This window comes from Lutjanus erythropterus, chromosome 17 (genome assembly GCF_056507025.1).
Source record: "Lutjanus erythropterus isolate fLutEry1 chromosome 17, fLutEry1.hap2, whole genome shotgun sequence".
Lineage (NCBI taxonomy): Eukaryota > Metazoa > Chordata > Actinopteri > Lutjaniformes > Lutjanidae > Lutjanus > Lutjanus erythropterus.
In genome coordinates this window covers 6,779,162-6,805,652 of record NC_139333.1, presented here as the reverse complement: position 1 = coordinate 6,805,652, position 26,491 = coordinate 6,779,162, and the positions used below count along the sequence as shown (strand labels likewise).

At 39.7% G+C, this 26,491-nt stretch overlaps 3 protein-coding genes across 3 annotated transcripts; all 3 read left to right on the top strand.

Moving 5' to 3' along the window:
• Positions 1-450: 450 nt before the first annotated feature.
• gdf10b (growth differentiation factor 10b) lies at positions 451-8,595 on the top strand. The gene is made up of 3 exons (XM_084741584.1): positions 451-877; positions 4,058-4,971; positions 7,182-8,595. Exons 1-3 carry the CDS (start codon positions 589-591, stop codon positions 7,371-7,373), a joined length of 1,395 nt encoding a protein of 464 aa, XP_084597710.1. The 5' UTR covers positions 451-588; the 3' UTR covers positions 7,374-8,595.
• A 4,174-nt stretch (positions 8,596-12,769) lies between these two features.
• Positions 12,770-16,348, top strand: gdf2 (growth differentiation factor 2). The gene is made up of 2 exons (XM_084740896.1): positions 12,770-13,254; positions 14,824-16,348. Exons 1-2 carry the CDS (start codon positions 12,903-12,905, stop codon positions 15,729-15,731), a joined length of 1,260 nt encoding a protein of 419 aa, XP_084597022.1. The 5' UTR covers positions 12,770-12,902; the 3' UTR covers positions 15,732-16,348.
• A 6,284-nt stretch (positions 16,349-22,632) lies between these two features.
• irbpl (interphotoreceptor retinoid-binding protein like) lies at positions 22,633-26,371 on the top strand. Its single transcript, XM_084741107.1, has one exon. The coding sequence runs from the start codon at positions 22,653-22,655 to the stop codon at positions 25,389-25,391; it is 2,739 nt and encodes a 912-aa protein (XP_084597233.1). The 5' UTR covers positions 22,633-22,652; the 3' UTR covers positions 25,392-26,371.
• Positions 26,372-26,491: the final 120 nt, after the last annotated feature.

Here is a 26,491-nt window from a genome sequence, read left to right as displayed (position 1 = left end):
GAAAGGGTGATGTACACAGTGGAAACCATGCATATTTTCAGAATACAATGCTTATTGATACAGGGTTGAGGTCACTTGCAAGATTTGACTTCTTTCTGTCAAATAAATATTGTGAACAATGTATCATCTGTAATCATCTTTAAATAGTATGAGTTATCAGCAGACAGATTTAAGTTTAATATATAAAGATTCGGTTCGTCCAGTCTAATTGTTTGAATAACAGAAAAATGCCAAAAATGTTGCAACCGTCCCCAGTCTCCCCTAATACTTTAATAAGAAGTTTTTAACTTCGCTGCTAATTAAAACTCGTAAGTAGTTTACAGAGCTGCACGTCTCTCGTTGGCTGTGCGCTCTGAGGCGTCACCATCTGTCATCCAGCAGCAGAGCTTCATGCGTGCGTCCTCCCCCCGGTCTCCTCCCACTGTAGAAACAGCTGGAGACCGTGAACCGTGGAGTGAGTGTTGCTCTGACACGGATTACCTGGATACCGGCTGGACGTCTGGGTGGGCATCAACCAGAGAGCGAGAAACAGACAGAAAGGCAGCGAGGCTTCTTTGATTCTTAAAGGTTTTTCACTTTTCTGTTTTAATGGAATCATTTCCCAGAAGTTCATCCATGGCGAGCCGGCTTTTTCACACTCTGCATTTACTGCTGATTCTGGAGTCGAGCTGGGCTAAACTCGCATCTGAGGATGTTGGTGAAGCCGTGCGTCAAGGTGCAGATGTCCCGCCGGCTGTGGAGGAGCGCGTCTTTGCGCACGAAAGCGCAAACCGGGACATGGTCTCCATCAACATGTTCAAAGTGTACGAGAAGTACAGCAAAGAACCGCTGAGCCAGAGGGAAGGAAACACCGTGAGGAGTTTTAAAGCTGTCCCGAGTGAGTGACGGCTGATCCAGCCAAAATTAAGTAATAGTTACTCTTGTTGCGCTGAGTTTAAGTAGGGAGGTATAATTTTCGTAATGTGTCAAAAAAGGTATATTACATATTCAGAATCCCTCAGGCATCCTCAGATTATTATGAATTTATTAATACTGATTAAGCATTTTCTTAAAAACTCTGAATGAGATTTGGAAATTTGATTTTCAACTTTTTTTTTTTCTAAAGAAATGTTATCTCTTAATTTGAATGTTTGAAGCCACTTTTTGTGTCACTGATGTCATTACAATTGGATCGATACCCAGCTGGTGGTCATTAGAATACATCACAGTTTATAGACAACAGACAAAATGTCTCCTAAATCAAATTAAACTTAGTAAAAATTAATCATCACAACAGCCCATTCTTATTTAGCCTGCAATTCATTTTTAATCAAAATTTATAACAGTTTTATGCTACTTATCCTTGAGTGAAATCCGAGATTTCATCTAACTTGTTCTTAATCTCATTTTTGTTTTTCCACTTTGACTTTATCTTATTTTACTTATTGTTGTTACACATGTCATTACAGATCAAACTTTCATAGACAGAAAAGTTCACATTCAACTTTAGAGGAGAAACGGTATGAAAATGTGCTGAAAATGTACTACAGATACACACAATGAAATAATTTTGCTAAGTTTTATATTGAACACTTAACGGTTTGAAATGGCATCATGTCCTTTGCAAAACAAACCCACGTTTCAGGCTGCGCATACACTGTAGAAATACCCTACTTGTTTTAATTTTAAAATGTCAGTGTCCAGGCTGCCTTAACATTTTAAGTTGACTGAATTTGAAAGGGCAAGTTGAAGTCATTTTGTAATGATTCAAAACAAACAAACTTTTCCAGTCAAATAAACTTGATATTAATTCATGTTCAATTAAGTTACTAAGTTAAAACAACTCTTCAGTCTCTCTGATTAACTTTACAAACAAATTTGATTTCCTTTTAGGTTTTCTCAGTTTGAAAAGTTTGGTCACACAAAGTTCCCACAAAAAACTTGAGCTTCAGCTGCTCCTGTTGAAGCTACTTTGGTCCAACTGATCTCAGTGGGCTTAAATTATGAGCATAAGGTGGTGGCAGCAAGCAACCAAAACTTTGCGAACAACTGCATTATAGACCCAGCAAGTTTACACCATTTTTTTTTTCTACAAACTGTTAAACAGAAAGATCTCAGGTGACTTTTTACTCTCAAACAATGCATGCTGGGAAGTCTGCTAATATGCTGATCATGCTTCTTTGGAAACTTTATTTAAGGACTTGGGTAATCCCTGTGCACACCTTCATTCAACTCATCATTTCAAGGCAAAAGACTTCAAGTTATAATGTTTATAAGTTGTGAAGTGTTCTGAAAATGAATACTTGAACTTTAAGTTTAATTAATGGTGATATGATTCTTTATCTTTAGTTGACGTTGAACAGTATTCACCATGAGTTTATGCTTATCACAATAATTTAAATTGGAAACAATAATACTAATGGTCAGGAATTTTATCGTAATGTTTACCGTTTCATCCCTATAATTAAATCTTTCATAATAATACCTTGAAAAAGTACCTGATCTTAATTGTTTCAACATCCTAAACATCCCAAATGCAGGTCTTTTGACAATCACACAGCAGCTCTCACTCCCCTCTGGGCTAAACATCTTCACCTCTACGCTCCGTCGGTGTTGTGATTTAGTGAACTGGGGGACCTGAAGTCTCGGGCACTGTTAGTTACCCGGTAGCTGCAACAACCTAGGTGTTAGACAAGAGCCTATTATCACACTCAGACACCGGCTGCACAGCGAAAAGCCTCAGAGGAGCTTTTTCTCCTGTAAGCATTTCCATATGCCCGCGACAGACCTACTGGACCGATCCAATGTTTGTCTTTCAGGCTGTGGTGGAAGTGTGGGAGACGAGGTTGAACTTCAAGAACGGAGCGATCTAGGATGAGGCTTTTTGGTCATGCGTGAGGCAGCAGGCACTTAAGCTTAATATATTCCATGCTGCCGCTGCTTATGTCAGTCAGACATGTTGAGCAACATTTTGCAGAAAATATATTAGATGCTGTTATTTGTGTCAGTCAAACATGCCGGGATGAGATGACAGGAAGAGAAAGAAAAGACGAGAGAAAGTTTGAGGCAGCAACTTGATCACTTTAGTCGGATTTATTGTTCTTTTTAGATTGAGAGCCCCCTTCAGGCTTAAGCATCTGTTTGACAAAACATCTGTATGGTTGAACCAGCAACACTGTAAAAAAAAATCTATTTGTTGTACTAACTTTAAAAAGTCAGTGTCGGGGCTGCCATAAAATTTAGAATTTGAAAAGACAAGTTAAAGTAATTTGTAATGATTCAAAACAAACTTTTCAAGTCAAATAAATTTGACAGTTTTACTTTGGAAAACATGTTCAATAAGCTTAACATATTAAGTTGAACCAACAGCTCTTCAGTCACATTGTTGAAGATTACAAACAAATTCGATTTCCCCCACAAAGAAGTGAATTTATTAAATTTAAAGTCTAAGGGGGCAGGGACTGAATTCAAAACTAACCATCATGGTTTGCAATATTTCAATTTTTGTGAAAACAAGCAACCATAACTTGTCTCAAAAGGGTATTAGAGACATACATCAAGTTTTCATCATATGTTTTATTCAAACAAAAGGAGACAATTTTACCTCTAAAACAATGCATGCTGGGAAGTCTGCTAATATGCTGATCATGGTTCTTTGAAAACTTCATTTAATGAGTTGATTGAACTCTACAGTACAGTCATTCAACTTATCTTTTCAGGTCAAAAGACTTCAAGTTAGATTAAATCATGTTTCTAATTTCTGACGTGTTTTGAAAATAAACACTAGAAATTTTAAGTTTGATTAACTTAAATAAATAAAATTTGTATATTTACATTAACTTGATGAGAAAAGATTAGTTGATATTAGACAGTTACTAAATTCTTGTGTGATTTCATATTTTATTGTGAGTTACATCACTGCTTATGAATCCATTTTAAAGCCAATAGATAAATTAGAAAAAAACACTGAAGACAGATTGATTGATCCTCAGCTTTCTCAGAAGATTTTGAATTTCAAAAACTAGTTTTTCTAGCCAGTTGTCTCATTCTTCTTCTGATGTCTTTCTGAATTCCCCAGGAGTCCTGCACGGCAAAGATGTGTTCCAGTTCAACCTATCCTCTATCCAAGAATCCGAGCTCATACTCTTCGCCTCTTTTCATTTCCTCCACAAGCGGCCCCGCCACCACCAGAGACCGTGGCGTTTCCGAAGGCCTCGCCACCCGTCTGGCGGGCTTCAGCATCCCTACGCCACCTCCCCGCAGCTCCTCTTCCACGGATCGTCCCCAAACTCGGCTTTTGCAACACCGCTGGGGAACATAACTCTGGCTCCTTTCAAGAAAGGCTCTTGGCAGACGAGGGATGTAACAGCTGTGGTGAAACACATCAGGGATCTCAAAGAGCTTGTGGTCACCGTGGACCTTGATATGGGGATCGGGGCAGCTCGGGCGCAGCAGAGGAGTCCTCACGTCCAAGAGCGCCTGTCTCCAGCCAACCTGCCGTACATCTTGATATACGCTGACGATCAAGCTATAGATGAGCCGAACAGCGTGGCCATGTCCCTCCAGCGGTACGGCTCCTTCCCTGTAGGGGAGGATGTGTCCCCCTCAGCTTCAGCCTCCACCTCACGGATCCGGAGGGAGCTCCATCTCCAGATCCAAACCAACGACATTCCAGAGGTCCCATACAACACCCTGAAGAATCACGAACTGTGGCAGAACACGTATTTCCCAGCGAAAGCCAAAGCGGCGGTGAAACAGGGAAGGAAGCAGGGTCAGGAGAGCAGCGAGGGCCTGAGCAAGCCCCAGGTGCTGAGCTTCGATGAGAGGACGATGAAAAAGGCCCGGAGGAGACAATGGAGCGAGCCCAGGGTTTGCTCCAGGCGCTACCTCAGGGTGGACTTCGCTGACATCGGCTGGAGCGAGTGGGTTTTGGCACCAAAGTCGTTTGATGCCTACTACTGTGCTGGGACCTGTGGATTCCCGATCCCTAAAGTGAGTCAGAGAAACAAAACTAACAAGGAAACTTCGAGGTTAGGGATGGGTATCATTCAAAAATTTGAAATACCGGTACTGTTACCAGTACCTTGGCCTCAATGCTGGTTCCTGAGCAATACTTTTTCAACGCCAAAACCATTTTAACAACAGGAAAATGACATTACACATTATGGTACAGTTACACGCTTTAGAGGAAGAAGGCGTTCAAAGACCTGGTGATAAAAAAACGAAAACAAAGATTCTTGTCTCTGGTCATAACATGGTGTTTTTCTTGCGTGCCTCTTTGACGTGTGATGTTAGAAAGCCAATCACCAACATTAGTTCTTGGCACCAGCATGTTGATGAGATTTATTCCTCAGGTATCAAACTTGTATTGATATTGATTGACCAGGCATTTTTCAATACTTGATAGTATTGAAGCCATTTGGGCGGTGCCATAAAAGTAATAAAATTTGATACCAAGCCCTGTTGAAGGGACTTCCTTCATAAGGCTCATTTATGTTAAATAGAAGATACGGAATACAGACGAAGCCTTCTGTCGGTACTCCGCGTTTACTTCATATTTCTGAACGTTTTCTGAGCAGTACCTCTGTTAGTTGTAGGGTGAAGTATAGCAGTGTAGCCAAAAGTTCAAGTGCGTCTGTATTCAAGTACGTCTTGTAATATTCAGTGCTTTAGTATTATATTTTATTGTATTTTTTAAATCTAATTTACACTCCGAAGGAATTGTGAACAAGTTCTGTAGATGATTCCTGTATGTGACATGCACATTCACTACTACACATAGACTGAAAACTGCAGCAGGGACATAATAAATGTGTCTATTAAAGGGACAGTTCAGACTAATTGAAGGTGTATAAACTACAGCAGTTTCGATCAAAACAATCCCAGTTTGGTGAAACAGTCCTGGCACTACATTTAGAATATTTTCACTGCTTTACCTTGCTGTCAGACAGCCTGTTCCAATGGGTCATAAGCTAAATATCGCTCTCTCCAAAGCAACCAGACCCCATTGGAAAAAACAACACATTACATTGTAGAGCATGGAAGTTACTGGTTTACTGCTGCCTTGATTTGTAAATTTGTTGTGTTATTGCTTGATTTTGGTGTTTTAAAAGGTTAGTTTGGATTCACTGAAGTCACAAAATAACACAAAAAAACGAACAGATTGAGGCAGCAACTTTTATGAGGTAAAATAGCTGATTTCGCCAATAGAGTCTGGTTTAGCAAGCTACAGCGATAACTGGCTCGTATTATGGCTGTCTCCTGTTGGAAACAGCTGTCTTATGTCAAGGTAAAGCAGTGAAAATTATTCTAAGTACAGCGCACACTTTTTCTTTTAGTTGACCTTTTTTAAGGTGGCTGAAATACATGATGCTGCTGACCCTGTCCACAGCAGTTCATTGCTTAGTTTCTGACACCGGCACTCCTGTTGCTTCTTCAAACTGGGGACGTGTCAACTGTCATTTTTCTGATTATACACTGAATTCAGATAATTCCCTCATACAACCTGTTACAAACCAGCTCAAGGAATGCAACAAGAAGGGGTGTCCACACAAGGGGTTAAAGTAAAAACAAGAATAATTTATTAACCTAAAGCTAACACAGATCGTAACACAAACCAAAAAGATCACAAGGTGGATGCCAGCTGGAGGAAGGGAGAGACCAGAGTGAGCAAAGGGCCCAGCTTTTAAGCTCAGAGGCCCAGGTGAGCTCAATCAGCTGATGACCCTCCCATGTCAGCCAGTGGACAGCTCCAAGCTTAGGGAACCAATGAGGAGCCTGTCCATTATCACCTGGAGACAAGAGGGGAGGGGGAGGGGAGAAAGGGCAGACAGGAGGGGAAAAACAAGAAACAAGCTCTTTTCCTGACTGGCACGTAACACCCCCACCCATATAAGTCCAAACAAAGTTTGGAACTACATTATACAGCTAACCTACCATACCTACACAGCACATGACAATGCATCCAAAGAGAAAGGCAAGGAGACATCTGGGGCAGACAAAACAGGAGTGCAACACAGCATGCTCCAGTCTCCAAAACAGTGGGAGGGGCGTAACACAACCCCACTTCAAAAAGTCTGAACTGTCTATCTATCAGCTATCATCATATCACATTTGGCATCTTTTGAGGTTGTTGCCTTTTTACAGTTACAACAGTAAGTTGTTTTAGGACTAATCCCTTTTACTTCTTCTCCATTCCTTAGGTGGTGCGTCCTTCCAATCACGCCACCATCCAGAGCATCGTCAGAGCCGTGGGAATCGTCCCTGGCGTCCCCGAACCGTGCTGCGTTCCAGAGAAGATGAGCCCCCTCAGTGTCCTTTTCCTGGATCCAAGCCGGAATATGGTCCTGAAGGTCTACCCCGGCATGTCTGTGGATACCTGCGCCTGCCGATAGGGCTGGAGCCAGCGGACCTGCCATCAATAAAGATAAAAGAGGAGGACGTACATGAAGACTCAGCGTGTATGACGAGGGCATTTTGAGGACAGTAGCAATGAGGACAGCTGAGGATGAACTGATACGCCTCTAGTCCTTGAGTCTCAACTGAGAACTTTGTTGTGAATCTCTAGTGTCTGTCATGATTGGACTTTTTCCTGCTTATCTAACAAATTCCATGGATGTATTTATCTCCACAATTCTTTTTTTTTCACATCATCCAAAACCAGTTCTGAGAAGTGCACTTAACACAAACCTGTGTATGTAATGGTTCTAACTTTTCGTTGCATTGACCAGCTGGACATTGAAGTTAGATACAGAACTCCTGCAGGTGGATCTTCACCTCTGTTGATCCTTCATAAGCTTTTTCAACCCTTTTTCAGCACATTTTCACTTTTATAAAGTGTTTTTTTCTGTTTTAATATTAGACAAGACAAGACTTGAACTTCTCTGATCTCAGCCTGGACTCAAGACTTGGTTTTGGAGCTGGTTTCAACAGTTTCTGAAATCTTCTGACGTCAGTATCTTCTCTTCATCTGAATTTTGGACAAACTGATAAAACTCACAGACTGCCTGGCAGCACATTTACATCCTATGAAATTAATTAACCCTCATGTAAATATTGTAGTTACTAATGCAAACTAAATGGTACTTATTCTTAACTGATGTGTCACACAGAGTGGCACAGTTGTCTTTGAACACCTCCCATATATTAGCAAGAAATGTTATTCATGCATGAGAGGTAATAGCTTCTTTGAACTATATTTCAAGTCATTTGTTTATATCTTGTACATACATATATAATAACACCCACTGAGATTTATTGTACTATAAGCTTTGTGTAGCTGTTTCATGTTACAGCACAGAGGAAAAACAGTGCGTTGCTGCCACCTGCTGTGCATTTTGGGAAAGTGTAAGGGACTAAAATATTTTGAAGGAGAAAGTTCTAGTACCTCCTGTCAGTATTTCACTTTACCACATAAATACTGTTTATCAAAAATTACTTGTACAGTTTGTAATAATAGTAGATTTCCATAGTCAGTAAAAAGGGATACATGTATCCAATTATAACTGTTTGGCTAAAAGTGTATTTAAATAGTTATGTGATGTGTGGTTTAACAAATCATAGACATAATGTATGCTGTCTGGAGAGGAAATAAACTTTACTGTACATAAGGTCAAAGATACTTGTTCACTTTCTTAGGTTTTATTAAAAAAAATATAAACAGATGTAGACATATACCTTACCATAACTTACTTTATGTCAACACTATACATACAGTACATTAAATAGTTACACAGTAAAAACAAAAAAAGTTGAGAAAACTTACTTCAATAATTTTTTGAGTTTTTAGCCCAACTCAAACTCTTAAGTTTGACCAAGAAAACATTTTACCAACTGATAATGTTTTGTTTAAGTCATTTACTTTAGATAAACTTGAAATTTTGGGTTTTAGAAAAACTCCCTAAAAAAATGTATTTCAAACTCAAACATTCAAGTTTATCTAAACAAGAAACACGAATTATCTCAACAAAAGATAGTAAGTTGGCAAAACTTTATTTAGTTTTTTAAAAAACTTAAGAGTTTGGATTTGATTTAAAACACAAATCTAGGCAGTTGTGTTGAAAATTCTCAAGTTGTTTTTTTTTTTTACTGTGTAACATCACATTAGATTGCATTTATTTTACTATGTTAAAGTTAATATGATATCTTGGTTTATTTATGTACATTTAATGCTAATCCTGAAAATGTGTCGATTATCTTGATAATATTTCCTATTTGATTTTATTAAATGTCATAAATGTTCATATTTACTTAGGTCTTCAAATAAGGTAGTAATGTAATGTCCAGTTTTTATACCTGCATTAAATGGGTGGTGGTGGTGGTGAGTCCACCTTACCTTGTGAGGCAGCTGGATTCTCAGAGAGCGTTCTCGGAGTATCCGTCTTGCTGGGCTTCAAATTATGCATTTTTGGTCGCGCCACAGGGGTTGGACCAATCAGTGTACCATGAGGAGCTATGGCTGTGATCTTGGTGTAACTCCCAACAGGCTGCGGCTAGTTTGACTAGTTAGTCCATGATGGATGGTGAAAGAAAGATGGTTCAATCAATTACTGGCCAAGTATTTTTTTTGAAAGTGTCTGGCCTTTTCCAAACAGTTTCTAAAGATGACAGTCAACGTCATGAATCCATCAAATCTGTGACTGTGAAATGAACTTGTAGCGATATAGCAACAAATAATTACTGTTGCTTTATTAAATGTTTTCTGTCAGTGCAGTGTTTTTTTTTTTTACAATTTTAGTTTCCCACTGACCATTCCCATCAGCATTCTCTAACCGCAACAGGCATAGAGACAAAGTTAACAACTAGCTGGTACAACTAAAAAGCCACATATTTGGAGTTGGCGGAGACCAAAAGCAGAGCTAAAAGCAGAGTGAATATTGGACTTGTGTTTGTCAGGTTGACAGAAACACTGTTCCCAGTGAATGCTATTGTTTCTCTGTGTCTACCTGATGCCTAAATTGGTAGCTGTTTGCTCCCAGTTGTTAATATGTTGAGTTTATAGTTTGTTCCTCTGCCTCCAAGAACCCAACAATTAAGCTTTTGTTTGTTTGTTTAAATATTACATGATGGTTTAAATGTTGTTGAAGAAAACTTGGATTCTTCTGCATTTCTTGACTTGAAAACAAAAAAAATCTGTATTGAGTATTGGAACCAAATATTGTTTATTGGATGCCTCAGTATAATATTGATATCAACCATCATAAACCACAGGCTATTGGTCTTTTTTTTATATAATATGTTTTTGCTGCATATTTTTGAACCCAATTATTTGGTCCAAAGTAATATAACCAGATCTTTCTCAGTCCAGTTTCCCTGCTGTTTGTTTCCCTCCTGCATGCCTACATTATTTGCTGTATCCATGCCAGTAGATTTTGTCGTGGCCTTTCATCACTGATTGACTCCATAGAGAGGAACTCTTAAAGGCTTGAAAGGGCCACAATGAAAGCATTTTTATGAAACCCGGCATGAACCAAGTACTGAGTGACTGCATGGGTGAAAGACAAAAATTCCAAGATAGGCCGGACTCAGGCCAACGTCCCCAGACTCATTGGCTTGTGGTTCAGGCTCAGACCCCCCACAGGAACAAGGGACAGATCCCATCATCCATCGAGGACATGCAGGATGTAGCGGTGAAGGCCACCACCATCATGTCCTTTGTGCTGTTTGGCAGTGGTATGAAATATGCGCTCATGCCTATCAGATTTTTATAGATTCCCACTATAATTCTATATCAGTTTCTGAACATTTTCCCATGTGTTGCTCCTAACGCGCTACGTCTGGTTGTTCTTTTCTCAGAAGAATCCTGATAAAGTGATTATTCTGTTGCTTGTTCCTTGGAATAAATCACTGGGTAGTTAGTAGCAGCCACATCAATGAACAGAACACTAAGAGAGACTTCTATGGAAAATCCAAGGAAACACATTAGACTCACACTGCTTTACTGACATGGTGGTCTCTGGGAAGTGCAGTTCAGAAAAAAGACTAAATTTTATACAATTAGTGCAAAACGTGTTTCTCATCGTCTTTGTTTATCTTTGATCCTTTTTTATTTTGACAAAATCCGTACAGGAAGTGAGAACACAAATTCTTTCAACTGCCATATCACTTAATTATGAAAGATCTGATCGTGAATAGCTTTCAACAGGTACTGAAAAGGAGAGGGAGGACAGCTGCAGCTCCTGTGAAGATACACTGCTGCTGCATTCGGAGATGATTATGTTTCAGCGAGTGATCAACGAACCTGCATCTTATCCAGAGCTGATCTCGAGCACTACTGGACTGATCAGTTTACGTTAAAGGACCTCTGTGATTCAGAAAAACCTTGAAAAACTTTGTTTATGACTTTTACGCCTTTATGTTTTTATGGCCACAGGCATTATGTTTTCAGGTCATCCCATTCTTGTGAACGTGACATCTCAAGAACCCCTGGAGGGAGTTTCTGTAAACTTGACACAAATGATAAAATTTTGGTGGCCGAAGATCAAAAGCCAAGGTCACATCGGGGTCACTGAACACATTTTGGCCCACAACTCAAGAATTCATAATTCATTTAATTATGACAAAATTACAAATAAACATATTAGCTCTCCATCAGTCCTCTGTCCTCCTCTGTAAAAACAGTCACTCAGTAAAGACAGCATGCCACTGGAAATTATTCACTGGAATCGAAGTGAGAACTTCCATTTTGCCTCCCCCACAAAAAATACACTTAATATCTTTTATTAAATGTAGCGATGCCTGCGAGTTAGTTCAGGCAGTCAACTCAAGCTGCAATTACACGTGACATGTATCACACTCTGTAGTACAAACCAATAACACACCCTTCCAATCTGGCGCTCTATTTAAACTGCTAAAACCTCCCATCTCTCCCTCTGCCTGTCAGTGCCATTGATGCTTTGGAACAGCATCACTGCCTGTTCATTCAGCACCACCATCACCTCAGCATCCACCTGAAAGCCCTGGCAAGAGGTCCAGGATGTATGTCTATGTAAACATGATATGCAAGGAGAGACGCCAAACTATAACTATGTTCTGCTGCTGCAATAAACATTCAATTGTAACTTGACTGGTTGGTGGAGGCAGAAATTTTACTTTTTGACTGTTCTCTTTTATATGACCATTGACAGTTAACTTCTCACTCTGGCCACTAGGGGCCGCAAGTGACCAACAACCGCTTCACTTTGAAATCTTGTTTTAGCTCGAGACAATGTATGTGCTTCATGTTAATGTTGGTGGAACTTTACAAATTCCCACTGGTTGCATCTGGCAGTTGTGGTGACATTGCAGTAGGTGCTTCACCATCTGTTGCCTAGCGAGGATCTGTACTCTACTAGTTGCATTTGTCTCTGTTGTACTGTATGACTTGAAAATTACTGTCAAATATATTATGTTACCACATGTTTTGATCACATTTTGTTATGTGGAACCTGTGTGATCTGCAGTTTACAGTGGTTGGATACAAGTTAAATAACACTAACCTGTAAGAAATATGTAGCAATGATGGCGGTGAAGAATGCAATCTGCTGTTTTTTGTTTTTTTTTTTAAGTGTTTTGGACAGTTTCACCCTCAAGCTGGGAAAAGGCATTTTATGGAAATGTCTGCTTGTCAGTAACCTCACAGTTTCCAGTGCCTCCCTCATTATCGCACTCAAGTGTTTACAGTGTCTTCATTAGCAGCCAGCCCTCTAATGATAACAAAGCTTAAAAGAAGGCATCAGTGGCAGTGATAAGAATGGCCAAGCTACTATTTTGGTTGACACAAGTCCCCGTGTTTACTCTGGGAGCATGGGAGCGGACGTCAGGACAGTGGTCCTTGCGTTGGGGATCTCCATTTTCAAACCTTGCCATCGCAAAGTCTGTTTTCAAGCCGTGAAGAAGGTAAAGTCCGTGCCAGTTCAGTGGCTTAGAAAGAATCTGATTTCAAAATGCAGAGCTCCAGATCATTCCTGTTCCAGGTGTGCTTGAGTCTGGTGGTTTCCATTGGCTCCTGCACCTGTAAACCTCTCAGTAATGACATCCAGAGCGAGGACCCTGAGGGACTCTACTCTCAGCTGTCAGAGGAGTACCTTCTGGAGGAGGAAGACACCGATTCCAGGACGGAGAACCTGCTGGGAACCATGAAGGAGGACTTTCTGAGGAAACTCAACCTGTCGGATGTTCCTCAGGAGCACAACAAGATCTCTCCTCCTCAGTTCATGATGGAGCTTTACAACCAGTACGCCTCGGACAGCTCGGCAATCCCTCAGTCTGATGTCATACGAAGCTTCACCGTCCAAGGTATAACTGTACTCACAGATTTGATACAAATATTCAGAAATCCCTACCTGTCAAAATATAGTTTAGGTTATCTTTGGGTATCTAGATCAGTGGTTTCCACCCTTGTGGCCTGAGATCCCTTTAAAGGGACTCATTGTCTACTTGTGACTGCTCAATAATGTGATCAAAATGATTTTCTTTATTTTACTTAATATAATTAATTGGAAAATGTGTTAAAAGAATTAGAGGAAAAGTCTATAAAACATAATTATGTGTGGCAGAATTATGCTTTTGTTGGGTTCTTCTCTTGGTAATTATTTCACAGATCTCATCTATCTCTTTTGTGGGTCCCCAACCCCTGAGTTAGAGAACCACCACTCTGAAGTGTCCCAGAGAGCACCCCAAATTTATTTTAATAAATAGTTGCAATATAGAAATTCATTGTCTTGTGATGTCTTAATTACGGCTTCCAAAAGCTTGTATTTTTCCTATATGATCAAGTAGACTCCACCCAATTTTGAACTGAAATTTGAATTCTAGACACAAAATATAGATTAATTTGAACATATTTTATGGAAAAAGTGTCTGAGCCAAAGCATTTGGGAGCCCATTTTTAAGGATAACATTACTGCTAGTTGTCACACTGTCAATTTAATGGTCCAGTCCTAACTAGAGCACGTTATAGCCTACAAACACTGATAAAAAGTACTTTTTTCCCCTCTTCAACAGAGCTACATAACATTGGTCATAAAATTCAGACATCTGAAAAGTAGGAGTTAACATGTTAGGCTAACTACCTTCCACATGGAAAGTGAAAGCTTGTTAGCTTAGTTTGTTATCACTAAATCCTTTGTTTTTTAATTTATATATAAATGACTCTTTAAACAAAAATATTTGTCAGTGCACACAAAAATTCTTATTATTGCGAGCTAGCTAACATTAATGAGGTTGTTTATTAGCATTATATAGCTAATTTCCTTGCTAATGCTAGTGATAAATGCCACATCACTGACTTAGCAAGAACTTAAGTAAGTGTTAACATAGTGACGTTATGCGATCACATTAAACCACACCGTTGAGTCATGTGATTGGCTGAAAAGTTGAAAGCTGAAAATGCATTCAAAGCAAGAAATATTTATGTGTGCAAACATATTTGTGAACCATCTTTTATAATGTGGATTTCTTTTACAATCATAAATAAAATCAGTATTTTTGTTTTAGATTAGATTAGATACACTTTATTGTCCTGAGGGAAATTTGTCATGGACACATGAAGTAACTGCTGTTAAAAATACAGAAAAGGATATTGCGTACATACAATACATACAAAACTGTCAAACACACAAAAACTTCTCTCAAACACACACACACAGACTACCATCAACACATTTCACACAGCCAACAAACAATCAGCAGGAAACCATGAATCCGTGTTGGCCGCAGAGCAAGGACCGTCAATTATATACCACAAAATAAATTTGTGCATCTTTCTCTGCTCATTCATTCATTAAAATTGCGACTCATCTGATTCTATAGATCTCAGCTGCTGTTTCAAATAAACCCTCTGACCTCTTTGTATCTCTCCAACAGATATCACTCTCTGTGTGACAAACGGCACAAAGTCGAAGCACAGGCTGCAGTTCAATGTCAGCATCCCCAACCATGAAAAGCTCACCACCGCTGAACTACAACTCTTCTTCCTCCCAGATCACCCGTCAGGGGTCACCTACCACAATTTCAAGGCCACCGTCAAAGTCTACGAAGTGGATTATGACGATTTCACATCCACGACCCAACTGCTGGTCGGCAAAGAGGTGGCAGGCTCGCAGAGCATGTGGGAGACGCTGGATGTGACCTCAGCTATTCAGAGCTGGATCAGGTTGGGTCATGGAGCGACCGTTTTTGATGTGGTGGTGGACATGAAGGAGTGTGGGGGATCTGAAGGAGCAGGCTGTTTAAATATGAGCGTGTCTGTTGGAGATAACACATCAGCGGCATTAATAGTCTTCTCAGATGACCTAGGGAGCAGGCGGAGGGAGGCAAAGAAGGAATTAAGAGAGATGATTCTCCATGAAGAGGAAACCATCTTACATTCTGGTGCCGACTGGAACAGAGGAGATCAGCTTCCGAATGAGATCCTGGAGGCTCAGAATCCACGGAGAAGGAAAAGAAAGGCAGAGAGGGAATACTGCAGGCGGACCTCTCTCAAAGTCAACTTTAAAGACATCGGCTGGGACAGCTGGATCGTGGCGCCTCCGGAATATGACGCCTTCGAATGTCGAGGCCTGTGTTACCACCCACTTACGGACGAAATGACCCCGTCGAAACACGCCCTCATCCAGACCCTGATCAACATCAGGGACCCCAAGAAGGCCAACATGGCGTGCTGCGTCCCCATCAAACTCGACCCCATCACAGTCATGTACCAGGAGAATGGACGGCTCACGATAAGATACCTTTATGAGGAGATGAAGGTGGCAGAGTGTGGCTGCAGGTAGTCAGAGAGAACTGGTTTGTTCTGGTGGTGGCGCTGGTCATTATAATGGTTCTAATCCTGCATTTCATTCAAGTCAGTCCAATGTTCCCTGTTCATCCAGTAGAAGGAAAGTAGCCCAGGGAGTTGAAAAAAAAAATCCAAATATTCCTCCCCATGCAACAGCGTATGTTATATAAAACATATTTTATACTAAGACTCTACAACCTGGGTCCTAAACAGGGGGTGTGTGACCCCAAGGATGTTCTCAGAGTGACTGCACGGGGGCCTCCCAATTATTGTTTGCTAATTTTTTTCAAAAATTATGTCTGAAAATACAAATTAACACGAATTCAACATATTTTTAGCAAAGGAGCTAAAGTAAATTGGCTTATTCATGAAGAATCTGTGAATCTTTGTGTGATCATGCGAGTTAGCTAACCTACTAAATCACCCTCTGTAACAGCAGACTTGTTAGCCACAGACATGACGGGGTGGGAAAGTAAACAATTGGATGAGGTTGGGATAGATGGACAGGTCAAACAAACAGGACTTTCACCCAGGAGACCTGGGTTTGAGAAGTAAACGTTAAGTTATTTAAAGTTTTGAGTAACTCAAAATTTCATCACACAACTGTCGTCACTTCCATCATGTGACATACTTAACTTTACTTTAACCCAAACATGATCTTTTCCTAAACCTAACCAAGAAGTGTTTGTGCCTAAACCAAACCAAACAGCGACCGTTTTACAACGTAAACTACGTGTGTAATGTCATGTGAGTCATGTCATGGCCTGAAAAATGCTGACGACCCCTACATCAATGTTAACAGTTCTGTGAGGCTATACTTAGGCACAACATGCTAAATTCTCACATCAGCATGCTAACATGCTAACAATGGCAATGCTAATGCACCAATGTGTTTTGTGGGTATAATGTTCACCACATTCATGATCTTATTTAAGTGTGTTGGCATGCTACCATTTGCTTGTCACCACTGAACGCAAAGTACAAATTACTTCTGAAGATAATGAGATATAAACCAATGCACTGAACCAAAAGAAGTCTTGACCAAATGATGGCAATAGATGAAAAGTTAAGGGATTAAAGTTATTAAAATTCATCAATAACTGATGTGATTTATGAGATATTTAAGTGGTGGACTGACTGAGCGCCAGCCACTAACATGGCCAGGAATATGTCTGTAAAGCTGAAACTAAATACACTACATGTTTGAAGTCATGAAATAATACAACGTAGCATTTACCGTTTATGCTATTCCCTCAAAATGTCGGAAATTGAAAAATTGTGGCATGTCTGGAATGCAGCACCATGGTTTTTGCCATTTCACATGTTAACGCCACCACACAGAAAACCAAAGCAAGACATCTTTGCATTGTGTATTTAATACTGATTATATGTATATAAAAAGCTTTCCCTTACACTGCCTTGGTCTGATACAGTGGTTCTCAAACTATGGGGCGGGCCCCCCTGGTGGAGCATAGAGCCACTGCAGGGGTGGCAAAGATTATCTTGGAAAAATAGGTTAAATAAGTTGAATGAATGTAATTTAAGCAGGGAAAATAATCAAGAGTTTCCTGATGCTATCATTCTAACCTTTATTCAGTTTGGATCATTTTTTATTGGTTGGTTCTCCTGTCTTTGTAATGACTGATAAACATTGTGGGGTGGGAATGTGTGAATTTTTTTTTTCACTTTTCTGAAGGAGGCCACGCCAGAAAAAGTTTGAGAACCACTGGTCTTATGTATTTCAACAAAACTAATGAAAGTGTATTTTTATGTGGTAAATAATGTATGTAATGTAATAATGTATGTGTAAAACAACAAAAATATGTAAAAAGTAAAATTAAAATGAAAGGTAAAAATCAAATGAAAGTCATTGTTGGTTAATGGACATCTTTCTTTACTACGATAACTGAAATGACATTTTTGCCGGTGATTGTAAAACAAATAATTGTACTTGTTGGCATTAATATGGTGACATTTAATCACAGCTGTCCATCTGTTTATCCTGTGCTGGTTTTATTGTAAATCTGTACATTTCCACTGTAACTGTGATTTGTTTATATTAATATATATGCAGCAGTAGTCTGTAAATTACTGCCATACAGATTTGTACAGAATGATCAGCTTATGCATGCATGCTACATCGCTGATGTGTGTCCGCTACGAGAGAGAAACCGTCTGTGTTGCTGTGCAGGGCAGCCGTAACAAAGTCCTGCAACAGACACATATAAAAATCATCCAGAGTTTGATGACAGTTTAGTTCTGCAAGTCAATCTGCCAAGTCTATAATAAAGCTGCTATCCATAAAAAAAAACTGTCTAGCATGCAGTGGAAAGTTTTTATTGTACTGTATGTCTCATGATGTCTACATTTTGTTTCTGAGGCTTTCCTACCCTGACATGAATAAAAAATCTTGCAACAAAATGAAATTTAATTGTGGTTACTCATCCAGCGTTTAGTAAGTTTTGGGCACGACTTTATGCCTTTATCATACTTCTTTGACGATGACTCTAAAGCAGATTATATTCTGATTATATTATATTCTGTCAAAGTTGGTGCAGGTAAACTCATGTGTGCAGACTGTACAGACTGCATCATTGACTTTTCCCTCACCCTCTCTCATTAACAGCTCGGTGGTTTTGGTAACTCCAGATACCCCTGTGCGGGTGTGTAGGGCTTTTAATAAATCCCCCATTCAGTCAGTGAGTAACCCATCATCAATTTCAAAGTCCATTAAAGGGATAGTTCACCCAAAAAAAGAAAATTCAGTCATTATCTACTCACCTTCATGCCGGCTGAGGGTCGGGTTTAGTTTTTTAGCCCCCAAAACACTGCTGGAGTTTCACAGGAAAACAGTGTTGTTGAATCTCTCAAACAATGAAAGTGAATGGTGACCAGTTTTCAAACATGAAAAACAAATGGAAATGCCTCTATAACGCTCATCTGGCATAATCCAAGTCTCCTAAAGTCATGCCATTTGCACACTGTCACACTGTTATTTTGTTGTTTTTATACATTTGAAAACTGGTCACCATTTATTTCCATTGTTTGAGAGATTCTGCAATGCTGTTTTCCCGTGAAACTCCAGCAGGGTTTTGACTACTAAAAAAACTAAACCTGACTTTAAATCGGTATGAAGGTGAGTAGATAATGATTGAATTTTCTTTTTTGGGTGAACTATCCCTTGAAGAGCCTGGTCACACATATGCAAATACAGGTGCATGGCATATAGCCTCATCTTATGTCAGTTAATATTAGCAAAATGCAAGATAACTAGCTAGCTAATCTACAACTATCATTAACTAGCTAAATACATGTGATAGCGAATGTAAGCAAAATGATAGCTACGTAGCCAGCTAATTTACATAAATCAGTAACTACCAAGTTAACTCACATTTCACTAACATTAGCTAAATAACAAAAAACAGTAAAAAAAAACTATAAAGCAGAAATTCGATCAGGTACCAAGCTTGCTCAGCTGTTTTTGGAGCACTGAGCAAAAAGAGGTGGGATCAATTGTGAACACAATTTGCAAAAACAATGGGGATAATCAATAAATTGCACTTTACTGTAGTATGACAGGATGTTTGATCCATTCACAAGCAGCAACCTCCATCCTTATCTGTCGTAGTGTTTGTAATGATATAATACAATATATAGCAACATTCAGAGCTGTACTATTCCTTTAACTTTGTGACTATTACTTTTAGTTTTTCACATTGTATAATACTGAATCCTGTGAATTAATATATTTTTTATTGTAATATACATAGGGTGGTATAGTTATGACTACTGTTTCTACATGTGTTAAATGTTATTAACACCGATCAAGACAAAAAAACATCCTGAATGTTCTCACATGACTGGAACATGCCACATTGTAACTGACTAAACTAAAAATATCCCTTTAATTTTACACTCAAAATAAGTAAACTAATTCCAGTAAAAATCTGTTAATGCACAGTGTCAGCTCTGTAAATATTTAAAAACAGTGACACTTCCTTATCGGAGCTGAAACATCTGTGGCAAGACCAAAGACAAGTTCATGGAGACACTTGCACGTACATCTTGGGTGATCCAAATTTGCACTGGTCTCAAAATAGCACCAACAGCAAGGCAAGCATTAAAAACCAGCCAGGAAAATAATTATCTCAGTTAACTTTTGCCACATAATACGGTCCCAATCAACAGCATGCAGACACAGCAGCAGTAGTAGCAGCAGATAGCATTTTTAAACCTTAAACCTGCATCAGTTTAGTTTTTGTCCACTTAGGGGCAGAACAATGAGATGTAAATAATATGAACTCTCCATTTACTTCTGTTTAGCTCTCCTCAAACTCTGCTACTAAATGCATGCTAATAGCTCACAAGCTAGTTGCTAATGCTGTCTGTCTGTCTGCTGTTTTTTTTTTTCTGTCTGGCTGGGAAAATAGCATATAGTTTTTGAGCTCTCACAGTGAAAAATGCTGCCTGCTGTCTGGGTATTAAACTTATGGGACCACATCAAAATGTAAAGCTGTGGGCCAGACAATGAGTTAAATGGCCTTGAAGGTCAGAGAAACTCTCCTCGGTCCTTCTCTGACCTTAAAAGTTCGTCTACACTGGAGTTAGAGCGTTCCTTAGACTGTACAACTCCTGCAAACCTCAGTAAAAGAAGATAAACGTGACATTAAATAAAATAAAAAAAAATTGTGACAGGGTTAAGCTTTTTGGCTAAAACTTGCCATAATTCCATATTTAGCTAAGATATTAGCACCATGTGGCATTTTTGACATTAAATTGTAATATTTTGCAATACTAAAGTAGATTTTTTCCCTAAACAGTAGTTTATCTTCATTTATTCATATAACAGAGTTGAACTGTTGAGCCTGACAATCTCAATCTGACAACAAAAACAACTAAATATGAGTATGAAAAGATAGTGACTCTTCTCTTTTCTTTGCAGCATGTTATTCAAAAGACTTGTTTGATGTCACTTCCTCAATTCTGATATCACAGGGCCTAATCTACTATTTTTATAGGAGGTAAATGGTATGTTGTGATGGGGTTGAAAACAAATTGTGGGACGTGTACAAGAATTGCAGGATAATAGATAATTAATGTATTTTTTCAGAAAAAAATACATTTTTTGTTAAAGTAGACAAAAGTAGACAGCCAAACCAAAATTGCATTAACTGCAATTTTTATGTGTTTGTTTTTCAGTGAAAAGCTAATGATGGTCATTGAGGACATGCCACATGGTGGTCGTCTACAAAGTAGAAAACAGATTTTATAAAAAATAAAATTATAAAATGTTTTATTTTGTTTTCCATTATAATGCAAAACACTTGGTTCTATTACTTGATGTATTTAAAATGCATTTTGTAGTGTCCTTAAATTCAAAATCTTCATAGTAAGTCTGGGGGACTTAAAGGGCACTGGATTCAAAGAATCACCCATGTCCGAGTAAAAAACTGACATCTTTTCATTATGCATTTGCCTTCCTGCCATTATTTTGCCAGCTTGCTAGCTTGTTAAACTGTTAGCCTCCATAGCTTCCAGACACCGACAGCTTTGGCATCTATGTTAGAATAGCATGAAAGGCAATACTGAAAGGGCAGTGCTAATTAGCTTACCAAGATAGCTACATTGTTCGTGGACAGCTTTAATTCTGCACTGGTTGCTGTTGTATTTCATGCAAGTCAGCAGTTCAGGGATTTCAATACCCAAACCACTGCTGTAGCCGGTTCTTATATTTGATAAACGAGGGCAAGGCACAGTGTTTAATAGTCTTGACTGGTGTGCTGGGAATTGTTAAAGGGGATTGTATTATGTAACGCATGAGGCTGTATTAATAGCTAAGACTTTCAGATTAGTTGAGCACGGTTTAGCATTTGGCTGGAGATAATGTCTGGCTGCATAATTTTGAGTTACAAAATTGTTCATTACTGATCAAACTGATTCGAGCTTAACATACAGATCTAACACATACAGAGCTTAGGCCTAAATCAGATGAAAGGATGAAAAAATGTCACCTTCTCACTTGGCAGTCATTTTTTGATTAATAAATACAAAAACCGGGACACGATGCTGTGAAAAAATAGCAAGGCACGAAAAGAGAATAAGCAAATACTTAAGCATTCAACCCAGATAAAGACTTTCCAATCAACCTTTTGTTTCTATATCCAGTGTGTGCTTTTTTTCACCCAATTCTGATCCTGCATGTATTTTAAGAAGGCTTTGCCACGTGTCCACGAACTGTGTAATCATGTCACCAGTAGAGCGACCCAGACATGACCCCTAAAGCTACCAACAGCACCAAAATACACCACCATAAGCTTTCATAACAGACAGAGAGAGAGATTGAGAGAGAGGGAGTGTGAGAGTGTCTGCGTTCACATCAATCAGTCCACCCTGAGCATGTCTCACCTGTCCTTTTAACAAGTTTTGTGTCTAAAGGAAATGTTGAGATGGTTTCAGTATAGCCTAAATAGGATAGCATGGTGAATTTGAGAATGATACAGACTATAATTCATGCATAAGACTACAGCGTAATTGTAAAAAATTAAATATTAAATATTTAAAGCCTCTAAGATAAAGACAAAGCAACTGTGTAAGAGTCAAATAAAAGTAAGAACCCAAACATGCATTGTGTTGATGTGGTAAAAAGGTAAGAAAATACACAGGCTCCCATTTACCATTTTTTATTTTGTCTGTTATTGTCTGCTGGCTGAAGCACCACAGATAATGCGATTAAGGGTTTATTCGGGACAAAAGCCTCTTATGTTGATGTTGTTGTTGTCCAAAAAAACGAACAATGACAGTGTTCCCTCCTACAAAAACCACCATCCCCAGACAGACATGAATTGACAGCCCAGTGAAATCATCAGTGTTGATCAAGACACTGGAGATGGCGCAACACAGACCGCCCTTGCTGTTAATGCTTCTCTTATGTACTCTGTCTGTCAGCTCATCATTCCAGCCTGCCCTGGTGTTAGAAATGGCCAAGATTCTTTTGGAAAACTACTGTTTCCCTGAGAACCTGGTTGGGATGCAGGAGGCCATTCAGCAGGCCATCAACAGCGGAGAAATCCTGCAGATTTCAGACAAGAAGACCCTGGCATCTGTCCTCACAGTCGGAGTACAAGGGGCACTGAACGATCCGCGGCTTACTGTGTCATACGAACCCAATTTCGTCCCAGTGATGCCACAGACGTTGCCATCTCTCCCCAGGGAGCAGCTGATCTGGCTGGTGAGAAACTCTATCAAGCTGGACATCCTGGACAACAACGTTGGATATTTGCGGATAGATCGGATAATTGGGGAGGAGACAGCAGCAAAGCTTGGTTCTCTGCTGAGGGACAACATCTGGGACAAAGTTGCTCAAACATCCTCTCTCATTTTCGACCTGAGGTATAGCACAGCTGGAGAATTGTCTGGAGTTCCCTTTATAATCTCTTATTTCTCAGACTCTGAGCCCCTCATTCATATCGACACTGTGTATGACAGACCCTCAAATACAACGAGGGAATTGTGGACCATGCCATCAATAATAGGGGAAAAGTATGGAAAGAAGAAAGATGTGATTATTTTAACCAGCAAGCGTACCATGGGGGCTGCTGAGGCAGTGGCATATACCTTAAAAAATCTAAAGAGGGCCATCATAGTTGGGGAAAGGACTGCTGGGGGGTCAGTTAAAGTCCAAAAGATTAGGATTGCTCAGTCGGAGTTCTACATAACAATTCCTGTGGCAAGATCAGTCAGCCCAATCACAGGTCAGAGCTGGGAGGTGAATGGTGTTTCCCCAATGGTCAATGTCATTGCTAAGGAAGCTGTCACAAAAGCTAAGTCTCTTCTGGTTGTAAGGCGTGCCATACCAAAAGTTGTGCAGAGTATCTCCGACACAATCAGGAGGTTCTATGCTTTCACCGACAGAGTTCCAGCTCTTCTTCAACACCTGCAATCTACAGACTTATTCTCTATCGTATCTGAGGAAGACCTAGCAGTCAGACTCAACCACGAGCTCCAGACTGTGTCTGAAGATCCACGATTGATCATCAGATACATCCAAGACAATGCTGCCATAGTAGAGGAGGACGCTGAGCTTTACAGCAGTCCAGGTGATATGAAATTATTACAAGAGCTGGTTGATACAACGTTCAAAGTGGAAATTCTCCCACACAATACTGGCTACCTCCGCTTTGACAAGTTTGTCAAGTCATCTGCTGGGGATAAACTGGAGGAGCTCATGGCTAAAAAGGTATGGGAGTCCCTCAAAGACACTAATTACCTGATTATTGATCTACGCTATAACACTGGTGGATCCTCCACGTCTCTCGCCCTCATACTGTCCTATCTTCAGGACCCTTCCCAGAAGCATCACTTTTTCACGATATACGACAGTGTTCAAAACACAACAACAGAATATGACTCTCTACCTCAAATTACAGGCCCATCCTATGGCTCCAAACGTGGGGTTTACGTGTTGACCAGCTACTACACAGCAAGTGTGGGTGAAGAGTTTGCTTACCTGATACAGTCCCTACATTTTGGCACAGTCATTGGGGAAATTACATCTGGTACTCTGATGCACTCAAAGACATTTCAAATAGAGGGAACAGATATTGCCATCACTGTCCCTTTCATAAACTTTTTAGACAACAATGGTGAATGCTGGCTGGGAGGTGGGGTGGTCCCTGACGCCATTGTGCTGGCCGAGGAAGCTGTGGAGCATGTTCACGAGATTGCAGATTTCCACCAAGGGCTTAGGTCCCTCATAAAGGGAACTGGAGAACTGTTAGAAAAACACTACGCAATCCATGAAGTCGCACTAGAGGTCAGCAAGGTACTGTTGAGCAAATGGGCTGAGGGACTGTACTGGTCAGTAGTCGACTTTGAATCTTTGGCATCTCAGCTGACAGCAGACCTGCAAGAGACTTCGGGCGATCACCGCCTCCATGTCTTCCACTGCGATGTCGAGCCTGAGTCGCTTCACGACGTCCCAAAGATCCCTACTGCTGAAGAAGTTGGATACATGATTGACGCTTTGTTTAAAATTGAGCTTCTGCCAGGAAATGTTGGTTATCTAAGGTTTGACATGATGGCAGATGTAGAGGTGGTAAAGGCCACAGGACCTCAGCTGATAAAATTAGTGTGGAGCAAGATAGTAAACACAGATGCCCTCATAATTGACATGAGGTATAACACCGGTGGATATTCAACAGCGATTCCCCTCTTGTGCACCTATTTCTTTGATGCTGAGCCTTTGCGGCATCTTTACACTGTCTTCGACCGCACCACAACCACTATGACAGAGGTCATGACATTGCCTCAAGTCATGGGTCAAAGGTATGGGTCCTCCAAAGACGTCTACATTCTCACAAGTCATATGACAGGGTCGGCAGCAGAGGTTTTCACCCGCACCATGAAGGACTTGAATCGGGCCACGATCGTTGGGGAACCAACAATTGGAGGGTCTCTATCAAGTGGAACCTATCAGATCAGAGACAGTGTCCTGTACGCTTCCATTCCTAACCAGGTTGTGTTGAGTGCCATCACTGGGAAAGTGTGGAGCGTTTCAGGGGTTGAACCTCATGTTATTGCTCAGGCCAGTGACGCTCTTCCTGTAGCACAGAGAATCATAGCAGCAAGGCTGTCGAAGAGAGAGCAGAGAAAATAGTTCCTCGTGTTGTATACTCATTTCCTTTGAAAAATATATGTTAATATGTCTTGTGCTTAATCACCACTTCAATATCAGAGTCCAGTTTTTATGTGTGGCTTGTGTAGCCTTGTAGTCCATGTCATCAGTGAAAGAATTTATTTTTTCTGGTTTTGGTTACCATATGGTTTCAGGGGCTTTTTCACAAGAATACAGTGCTGGAAGAAAATTATCCATATAAAATTTTTACAATAGTTTTAATACGAAACGCTGGTGGTCCACAATCTGTATTTGTCATTTATATGATCTCCCAGACTCCCAGACCAGCAAGCTGTCTCCTCTACGAGATTTACTTTTATGTTTAAGGTATTTAGCTGATGCCTTCGTCTAGAGAGATTTGTACTGAATGAGTATGGATTCAGTGTATATCTCATTATAAAAGGGAATTTATTAGCTGTGGATAGGCTCAAACCTCAAATCTACTTATGTACTCTGGCATTAAAAACAGTAAAGAGGATGTGATGTCTAATAACCCGTTGACATCATTTCATTATGAACAGAGAGTAGTTATTGCAAATGAAACAACTTCTGACTGATTATAATTTGCCAAAAATATTTGTTTCTTGAAGTAATTTTCATTGTACAACTCCACCACACCCCAACTGCATATTTTCATGTAAAGCTGCCTTTTTTTTCTTCTCTTTTAATATAATCTGTAATTTCCTTTGATTGCATTTTAAATGCCACGTATTACAGTATTGGTTAAATATTCTGTAACCCCTAAATGTTGATGACTTTCATAATGTAAGCTTATTTGTAATTCTTTGCAAAAAATTCTTTCTTGCTTATCTTCTTTGCACTGTGTTTCTTAGTATGATGTAATGATGTTTCAGCTTTTCAATTCCTTAAACCTACCAGCAGATGGAGCAAGTACCAAACAAACCTCAACACCACCTTAGAAACAAACAGAGAATCATCACCAACCGAGCAACTGTCATTAAATGTGCACTATTTATGAAACATTAAAGTTGTTTGTGGTTCTGAATTATTGTTGATTGATTTTCCAGACATGAACAGGCACATTCCACTTTGACCATGAAGAAATTAATGAGTAGGCCACA